The sequence below is a fragment of the Hippoglossus hippoglossus genome, chromosome 9 (assembly GCF_009819705.1).
Source record: "Hippoglossus hippoglossus isolate fHipHip1 chromosome 9, fHipHip1.pri, whole genome shotgun sequence".
Classification (NCBI taxonomy): domain Eukaryota; kingdom Metazoa; phylum Chordata; class Actinopteri; order Pleuronectiformes; family Pleuronectidae; genus Hippoglossus; species Hippoglossus hippoglossus.
Window position 1 is genome coordinate 21,276,521 of NC_047159.1, and position 10,114 is coordinate 21,286,634.

At 41.8% G+C, this 10,114-nt stretch overlaps 1 protein-coding gene across 1 annotated transcript; it reads left to right on the top strand.

Moving 5' to 3' along the window:
* The first annotated feature begins 294 nt into the window (after positions 1-294).
* Positions 295-9,780, top strand: anapc5 (anaphase promoting complex subunit 5). The gene is made up of 17 exons (XM_034596424.1): positions 295-851; positions 939-1,018; positions 1,883-1,992; positions 2,108-2,351; positions 3,133-3,199; positions 3,338-3,439; positions 3,558-3,748; positions 3,834-3,915; positions 4,044-4,136; positions 5,236-5,417; positions 5,675-5,810; positions 5,957-6,031; positions 6,980-7,101; positions 7,191-7,298; positions 7,525-7,672; positions 8,546-8,708; positions 8,811-9,780. Exons 1-17 carry the CDS (start codon positions 654-656, stop codon positions 9,029-9,031), a joined length of 2,322 nt encoding a protein of 773 aa, XP_034452315.1. The 5' UTR covers positions 295-653; the 3' UTR covers positions 9,032-9,780.
* The last annotated feature ends 334 nt before the right edge of the window (positions 9,781-10,114 follow it).

Here is a 10,114-nt window from a genome sequence, read left to right on the forward strand (position 1 = left end):
GCTCTCTGGTGGTCACATTGTGTAACTACAACTCTGGCTGAGCACTAATAAGCATAAATAATAGTCAATATAATACACATAGATATACTTGTTACTATATACTTATAACAAGTATAGTTATGACACCCATCAAAACCTTCAAAATAAAGTATGATGTACTCAAATCACACACAATATCAACCTTTAAAAAAACAAAAACAGCATTTTAACTGTCACCTCAACAGTATTATTATTATCATTATTTCTAGTTTACAGTTGTTGATGGTCAGTCTGTGCCCAAAACCAAACTTACAAATAAAGTTTGATAAAAAAAAAAACCCTGCCTCTTGATGACGTAATTAAAAGGGGACGGAGGGAGGGCGGTTTGAAAGGAGAAACTTCAGTGTTATCAACATGTTTTAAATAAACTACCTGATCAGACCATAGACTGTAAACGAGGATCAGACCGACGGGGCAGTTCTCTGTCAGTGAGATGCTTAGTGTCCGCTCACTTGTTGTTTCTTCACAGGACTTAGCTGATGCTCAGTGTAAGCTAGCCACGTTAGCTAGCTAGCTGCTGCCTGTGTGACTGCAGCGGTTGAAGAAGCTTCCGCTACATGTCGACCCGCTTCATCCTGAAACTGCTGCGTGTCCGTAACTAAACCCCCGCGAAGATGGCGAGTGTGCACGAAAGTTTGTATTTCAACCCCATGATGACGAACGGAGTGGTGCACGCTAACGTGTTCGGCATCAAAGACTGGGTGACTCCGTATAAGATCTCCGTGCTGGCGCTGCTGTACGAGATGACCGCATCGAAGATCACGCTGCCGGAGAGAAGACGACTCAACAAGCTGATTCTCCCCCTGCAGCAGGTCGGTGTGGATCATGTAGTTGTGTCTGTCGCTGCGCTGCGCTGAGGCAGGTGATGGATCTTTGTCTGTCGTGTTTGTTTTCATCAGGGTCCGGACCTGACTCTGGGTCAGTTCCTGCAGACGGTGGAGGAGTGTTGTCCTCAGACCGCTTATGCTGTCAAACTCAGGTATGATGCACACTGACTGCATCTGATACATCAACACTGTGCAGCCTGTATTAGGCTCAGACTCCAGGTGCTCCCACAGTCCCCAGAAGTTCAGGAAGTCAGGTCACTTTATATTAATAAGGTCTTTTTCTTGGTTAAAATAATAATAATAGTAAGTAAGTAAGTACATTTTATTTATAAAGCACCTCCCAAAACCAAAGTTACAAGGTGCTGTACAAAACAAACATTAAGACAAAAGCAGGAAATTACAGAGTAAAACATAAACGATAGAAGAATAACAACACCACAGAGGGCAAGCAAAAACAATGGGAACATAAGGACTAGACCAAGTTAAAATATTAACAATATAGGTGAGTTTTTAAACAACCTCTTAAAACTGTTGAGGTCCGGTCACCCTCAGTTTTAAATCTGGGTTTAGGGATCTCTCCATGTGAAGGGGACACAATAATTCACAAGTATAATGAGGGGCCAGTCCGTGTAGTGCTTTGTATGTGATTAGAAGAATAAGTGAATTTATATAGCTGTCGCAATGAGGACAAATAAATACAAGAAAACAAAACATTAAAGACAACAAGCAAAATAACAATACGATAACATTTCAAATCAAATACAGGGAATGATAAAACATTTAAATTAATGGAACAAAGGATAAAAGAAACATGATGATCAAAAACAATCAAGTCAAACTTATTCAGTAAAAGTACATTTTGAGGGATGATTTTAAAAAACAGTCTGAGCTCCTCTGGTAAACTATTCCATAGGGAAAGGCTCCTGACAGCGAAGGCCCAGATCGATGTTATTACCTAGACGACATCACAATAATCTTGTTGCTGAGGCTTTTTTTTTTGTTTTGTTCATTCAAAGGCTGCATGAAATGGCAGATGGTGAGCTGAAAGACATGGAGTACTTCTTCTCCACTCTTCCCACTCCATTCACTGCTTTTGATTCTGAGGCATATAAAACCAGTGTTGTGGGTGAGTAGTACTCATGATTCGACGACTGCACCTTAAGTCTGATTGGAAAGATCAGTATTATTGTTGTTAAGGAGACTTGCATTAAGTAACTCCACTGCTTTGTTGTTGTTTTCAGGACTTTTTATGAGGCACATGCTCCTGGCCTACAACAAGCTGTCCTTCAGTCAGGTCTACAAACTCTACAAGTCCCTGCAGCACTACTACCACAGTCACTACGCCAAGCCTAATGATGGGCAGATGGGTTTGCCAGCGCTGGTCGCCGACGACTCAGATATGGACCTTACCAGCACCGAAGATACTGTAGGAGACAGAATAGGCAAAGAGGAGATGGACACCCCACTGCACGCGTCAGAGCTTCGGTTAGTGATGCTCTTCTTGGAATTATGTTCAACTATCAAGGAAAAGACAAGTATATTGCATCCATTCCTCGATGGTGCCATCTTTTTTAATATTTGCTTCACCCACTACATTGTGCAAGTTTCTAACTCAGCTGCACAAGATTTATTCAGCCCCCCCCCGACTTCTCTCTCACTTGGGCTGACACACACTCACACGCTTGTCTCTCTATAGTTGTGAGGACACTCATTGGCATAATGCATTCCCCAGCCCCTTACCCTCACCTTACCAATCATAAATAAACCTAAATCTTACTCTTACATAACTCTATAACTGAGTCTTAACCCTCAAACAGCCCTTTGACTTTGTCAGGACCAGCCAAAATGTCCTCACAGTGATGGTGTTGAACCAAAATTGGCCCCCTATATCTATAGATAGACATGGGCACCGACACACACACACACAGTGTTACATCTGTAAACTCAAATTGTGTAAAACAAACATAATTGGGTCTTTACGGACAGAAATGATCATTTGCGTATTGAGTGGGGATCCAATCACAGGTGGTCAAAGGAGAAACATTCAGGACTCATTTTATTGGCAGGGGTGAACACTGGTACTTCATGTTGTCCACTTGTGATCAAATCTCTCAGGTTGGATATTAATAGCAGGTCTGAACAGGGCCCTTAAAGTCATGTGATTCATGTAAATGTAACACAATATAGCATGGAAATTGAAAAGCCACTTTTGATTTTTTTGTGAGTGATTTTAGTTTTTTACATTGGTGTGTTATTTTGTTCCTAGAAATGATAATACTCCAAGCAGAGGTCCCCTGTCACAGAAACAAGCTGAGTATTTTCTGGCAAGACAGGTGAGTGTTTCAGTCACGGCCGAAGTGAACTAAACTGTATAGGGGCCATCTTTTTTTCAAGACACAATGGTAAAAATGAAACCATCAACATCGTGTGTGAAAACTAGATGGCACTTGTTTTTGAACATCTTCCACCAGGCATATCTTCTGAAGAATGATGAGAACAAAGCTCTGAAGCCTGCTGCGCTGCAGGAAGAGCTCAACAACATGCTGAAGTTTAACCCAGACTTTGCTGAGGCGGTGAGACCCATCCCCCAAACTTCCACAATAACTGTTATGAAACATGTCTCAAATTGATCAATTCCAATGAGTTTTAGGGCGAATTTCATCAGCTCTCTGGTCTTTTGTATCTCTGCAGCATTACCTGAACTACTTGAACAGCATGAGAGTCCAGGACATCTTCCTCTCCGCCCACAGTCTCCTTCATTATTTCGACCGCCTCATCTTGTCCGGAAATGAGGGGAAGAGCAACGGGGATGAGGGCTATGGTCGAAGTCTCCGCTATGCTGCTCTTAACTTGGCGAGCCTGCACTGTCGCTTCGGTCACTAGTAAGTTCAAGTGCTGGTGGAGTTCTTAGTTCATGGACAAGTTCCTAAGCAAAGAAAGAATGAATCATTTTCTCTCCCCCCTCAGTCAGCAGGCTGATCTGGCTCTACAGGAGGCCATCCGTATTGCCCAGGAGTCCAATGACCACGTGTGCTTGCAGCACTGTCTGGTAAACTTTGTTTCAACTTTTATTTCACTACCTGTCACTGTTGTTCCATGACATGATGGTTCATTATGGCTGAATTTAAAGAGTATCTCTTAGATTATTTCTCCCTTTCTCTTTGTGTCCTCTATCAGAGTTGGCTCTACACCCTGGAACAGATGAAGGGATCCGACAGCACTGTGTTAACTGAGGATTCAGTGAAAATGGCTGCCCATTTCTGCCTGCCAGTGAGTTTCACATAATATAACAACAAACAGCAACGAGTGTGTCAAAGTGGCTTTTCTTTATTTTTGAATTGCTTTTGCTCCGTTGTCATAAGTTTGAATTTGCAAAATGTAACAGAAAGTGCTATAATCCAAATGTTTACAGAGCACATGCATTTACATTAAACACAAAATGAAACATCTGTCTCAAATTAGGAAAAACCTAAGCATCCATTCAAATCCTGCATTCATACAAGGGAAACAATGATTGTGACTGTACTTCATTGCATCAGTTTATCTGTGTCTGTAATAACAAGAGTTTGTTTTTGAGACACTAATTATGTAAATATATACTATATACTAATACTTGGCAACATTTGGATGGAAAACAAAAGGAGATAAATTGGATCTTTTTTTTCTTTTTTTACATTACTGCCATACATTTACTGGGGGTGAAGTAATAAGCAGTTTGGTTAAAATAAGGAGATATGTTTGCAACACATCGCATTGCAATGCTTCAGGGATCCGTGCACTTGGTTATGAGCACTTGATCATGTGGAAATATTAGGTGTCTTTATTCTGAGGACTGAGCATATGAATGTTTTGCAGTTTATGTTAGAAAGTTAGAATTTCACAGGTCAGTTCGTCTCCTGCCTTTTGGAGTTTTTCTCATTAAAACTGGTGAAAATGAAATTCTAAAATGCTTGTTCAAATGTAATTATTAGGGATGTAATGATTCGACAAATCCATGGCTTGGTTCATACTTCGTTTCATTGTTTTTAATTTTGTGGTTCAGGGACCAAGGGGCCAACATGTTTCACCACTGCTGACTTGAATGTAGCAGGGGACTAAGAGTTGTTATTTTGAGGTTGAGCTTATTAAACTTGCCTACATTTGATATAAGATTTTTCTATCATGGTTTTTAATCTCAGTTTCAGAATCGTTACACACCTAGTAATTATACTTTATGTACAAGAGATAAATGTGTTGATTGTGAGCAGCACCCGTCGCCTTATATCCTAATCCACAAAACAAGAAAGTGTTCTTAAACTCTTAAACCTTTGCATATGTGATTATTGACTTGTGTTATCACCACACTGACTGATAATACTCTCTGTTGCAGTACCTGGCTTCTCTGGGCATTCAGTCATTGGTCCAGCAGGGGGCGACACAGGGTAAGACGGCACACAAACTGATGGACGCACTGAAGGACACGGACATCCTGCACTGGAAGCACAGTCTGTCGGAGCTGATCGAGATCAGCCTGGCTCAGACTACGTCCATATGGAGGATGTATGGCAAGAGGTCAGGCTCACCTTGCCACCACACAGTTGTCATGTCTGTTCACAGTTACTGACAGGAGACTGCATGCTAGCACACAACCTGCTCCGTGTTTAATCCGCTCTGTGAAGTACGACAAATGTCTGATATTTGTATGCATGGGTTAACATCTGAGGCCACCGAATATCTTCTGCTCACGTTTGACTTTGCAACATAAATACACTGGCCGTAGATGACCAGGACGTTATCGTCATTAATGTGGCCTCCCTTGTCTTTTGCAGCACCATGGCTCTGCAGCAGGCCCAGCTGCTTCTCAACATGAGCAGTCTGGAGCCAGTCAACTTCGGGGTCCAGCAGAACAACACAGAGGCCTTCACCGTGGCTCTTTGCCACCTGGCTGAGCTACACGCTGAGCAGGTAACACATTTAATTAATGCACATCCATTAGTGAGTTGGCCTAGCCTTGCGGGAAAGTAATAAACATTGATCAGAACTGTTTTCCAGCTCCTGGGCAGAGTTTAGCTCTCAACTCTTTGTCTCATGTACCTTTGTTTCTGTCTCAGGGCCTGTACTTCGCAGTTTCAGAGATTCTCCAGCATCTGAAAGAACAGTTTCCTCCTCACTCACTGCATGCGAAGGTGAGCTCACTAACCTCTTTTATTCTCTTTTCTACAGAAGCTGTGACTGCAGAGTGAAGTTTAGAAAAAGGGTTTTAAGGTCACCTGAAACCTCCCTCTAGTCAGTTTGAACTGAAGAAGCCTTTTGGATGAGCGGTGTTAAAGAAACACAAGCAAGTCCAGTTGCATATCTGTGAAGATTCTCAGTCATCCAGGTCATGGTCAGAAGTTGTAAGAGCAAAAATAAAGGTCCAGTTGCCTACGTAAACATGTCCAACTCCTAAAAAAGGTCATGGCCTGAATGACTGAGAATCATCGTAGAGATTAAAATTGTATTTTCTTCATTTTATACCTTTATTTAGTAGAAGTCATTGTGGTAAATCCTACATACTACCAAAAACAGATAACACTCTGCCTTTAGATTAAATAAAACAAAATAAATAAGAGTTTTCACTACAAAAATTGTCAGGTAGAAAATGTAGTATCTACCAAAATGTGCTATTTGTTGTCCCTTTTTAATGACTATATTAAAAATCCTTTAGATCAGACAACTATTTGAAATAATTCAATCAATTAGCTATTTTTAACCTTTGAAATATGTGATGAAACTAAACCACACTAACTTCGACACCCTCTAGATAGCAATTGATTGATTGAGTTAGCGCTCTTGCTTTAGCTGCCTGCTGTAGCAATTGACGGAGTTTATCTCAGTGTTTAGCACCATTTTGTTGTTACTACAAAATGTATATGCTGTTTTAAAGAAGGTTGTATATTTGTATAGCATACTAAGTTTTTATTTAATAAGATATATTTAAAAAATGGTCTTTACCTATTTTTGATGAAATGTGTATGAACATTTTTTTGTTTTGTTGTTTTTTTAGTATGAGAACTGCTTTATTATGTGATGCACAATATGTTCATTGTTTTTTTGTTTGTTTGTGTGTTTGTTTACTTGAATCACTGCTTCAGCTCTGGATGCTGTGTGACCTTAAAATCCAGTTTGAGAGACACATGAACGAAGGAAAGTACCACTTAGCGGAGCCACTCGTTGCAGCCATCTCTGCCTTAAACAGAACCGAGGGTCTCTACAGGTAACACTGAGGCACAAACCTTCTGTTCTGGTCCTCACAAAGTCTGACTCATACTTGTGCTGACGCAGTCACCGTGTGTTTGTTGATAGGAAAGCTCAAGTTCTGAAGGCTCTTAACCGCAGCACCGAGGCGTACAGCATCTTACAGCGGCTACAGCTTCACTGTGAGAAGACTAAATGCACAGAGACGGTCATCAGGTAGGCGCTCATTTATGTTACATTGTCGGTTACAGGTTTTGGGATGATTTCTATTTACTGGAAAAGCGCGCAGAGTGAACACACTAGCTTCTTATTTGTGGAATTGAGTTGACTCACCTGTTGGACAAATAAAAATAGATATCTTTCCATCTTCCTTTTCCAGGGATCAGGGATAAGTCATTGTTTTATTCTCGTCTGCATCACTGCCTGTTTATGTGTCATACAGAGTGATGCTCGCCACAGCTGAGCTCCACTGGGAGTCATCTGGCTTCTCCACAGCTCTTCCTCTCCTCCTGCAGGCGCTGGCCTTAGCTAGACAGCACCACCTACAGTCGCTGGCCTCAGAGACCATCCTTCACCTGGCCTTTTCTCAGGTCAGACCCAACAGAGACACAGACTTACAGCTCCCTGCAGCCTTTATCTTCAGTGTGTGTGTGTGTGTGTGTGTGTGTGTGTGTGTGTGTGTGTGTGTGTGTGTGTGTGTGTGTGTGTGTGTGTGTGTGTGTGTGTGTGTGTGTGTGTGTGTGTGTGTGTGTGTGTATTTAATTTTCTCTATTTTTCTACTAAAAACAACAAGGAGTCATGCAAATCATCACCCATTTACATGACTGTAATTATTTTTTCACCTGAATTACTCAGTTCTCCCTAACCCATCTAAAGCTGGTCCAAAATGCTGCATCTTAACTATTAACTAACACCAGTCATCAGTCCCACATCGGCCCAATTCTTGCCTCCGTTCACTGGCTAAAATAAAATGTAGAATAGATTTAAAACTCTTATTAATTACATTTCAGGCCTGGCTCCTGCTGTAGCTGAGATGTTGAGCCCTTTATTTAAGTGGCCGGCCTCTTGGGGTTTTCAGGTTCCTGTCCCTGAACTTTGAAGCAACCTTTTTTTTCCCAATCTGCTGAACCTGTGGTTTGTTTTAAAAGGCTACAGGAAACTAATTTCAACATTCTATGTTCGACTCAAGTGATTGTTTATTTTGGTTGCATGCTTAATTCATTTGTCTGTGAATGAGTGTATGCTTTATTGTATGTCTGGTTGTATGTATTCCTGTATTTGTATTAGAGCCAGAACATATTTTCACTCCCTAATATCCGTATTGGCATCACCCCTCAAAAATCCATATCGGTCAGTTTCTAATTTTAACTAGCTGTATATATGGAGCACTTTGTCACTGTGTTTTAAAAATTGCTACACAAGTAAATGTATTTTTATAATATTGTTTTCTCTCCTCTCTGCAGTTAATGCTGGGGGTCCCTGAGCAGGCTCTGAATGTCCTTCATGAAGCCCTTGAGCCCGTTCTGGCCCACGGAGCGGTCATAGATAAAGGTCGAGCCCTGCTGTTGACGGCCCGCTGTCAGATGGCGGTGGCTGGGTTCTGGCCAAACAGACAAGGGCAAGCAGGTAATGGCCTCACCCCCCTGTCGAACACTGATCCCTATCTCGCAGCTTCATGTGGTTTGTTCATTTACATTCACACACTGCTGCTTATTATCTCCCTAACAGATTTGAATTTGGCAGTCTTGGCTGTTGACACGCTGAACGAGGCCGCGGCTTATTTTTCCAAGCTGAGCTGTAAGGAGCGGCTGCGGGACGTCCACTACCTGCAGTCTCAGCTCCACCGATCCCTGGGACAAATCTCACAGTGCAACAAAAGTGCCATGCTCTTCCGGCTGCTGGACCAGGAGCTGCAGTCACCAGCACCACCGGTCTCCATGCGACTCTAACTGCTTATTATTTACGAACAAAAATGTTTTGGGGTTTTTTTGGGCTGCTGAAAAAGACAGACCACCTCCTCTAACTGCTGCATCGAGTGACTTCAGTTCACCACTAGATGGTAGAGAAACTCTGTCCTGCCCTCTCAGCTCTGAAACACTTCCTTTTATAATTTCATCGAACTGCTGGGAACAGTGGAATTCATTTACTGGATAGTAAATAAACAGGACAGTGTCAGCAGTCATAAATATTGTCATCGTCTCCTCACTTGTCTGTTACAGAGTAGAACAATGGCCTGTTAATAACTAGGTGTTTTGATAGCTTCCACCACAGCAACAGTCCAGGTTCTGTCTGACAGAACGGTGTGGCAGAAACGTCGAAAGTTTATCTGGAGCTGTCACAGCTGTGCCGATTTACCCACCACTTTTTGATGAATGAGGGTAATATCACCGTTAGCCACATGATGAATGTGTTCCAGTGGCCTGGAAGATTCATATTCCACCAGTAGAATACTGATGAAGCTGGAATCCGTGGGGAAGAAATTGCGATCACATAACGTGATAGACCCGCTGTGACATAACCACAGATACTGTATCTGTATTCCACTTATGTCTGAAAAGATTTGAATGATTACATTTCTTCCAAAGCTGTTACTTAAAGCATTTTTCTCCAGAAAATAAATGACTTGTTTTATCTTATTTAGTTTTCAGTTTAGGGCACAAGCAGAAGGAGAATTTATATGGGAATATACTTGCAGGCAGAAATCTGTGCGGCACGGTTTAGTTTAAAGTAACTAGTAATCCTGATATTTCAGGATGTTCTTGCTTTGTTTCTCCTTTAGCACAAGCATCTCTGAGGCGGGCTATATTATGGGAATCCGTTGCGGCCATCTGTCTGGTTTTCCACATGTCCTGACCCCCTGAAAGTCCCTGTTGAATTTGTTTAAGTCTCATGTTTGGTTTCTTGTCTTTTTCCATATAAACAGATAGATTACAGCAGTGTGTAGTAATAGCAGGCCTGTTTTCTATGTAAATATCACACAGTCACCCCCGCTTTCACAAGTGAGGGCTTGATTACACAGTATGTGAGCCGGG

Coding starts and splice junctions, on each gene's coding strand:
- anapc5 (XM_034596424.1), top strand. CDS start 654: ATGGCGAGTGTGCACGAAAGTTTGTATTTCAACCCCATGATGACGAAC. Junction 5,811..5,956: donor CTGAGCTACACGCTGAGCAG/GTAACACATTTA, acceptor TTTCTGTCTCAG/GGCCTGTACTTCGCAGTTTC. Junction 7,299..7,524: donor TGCACAGAGACGGTCATCAG/GTAGGCGCTCAT, acceptor TGTGTCATACAG/AGTGATGCTCGCCACAGCTG.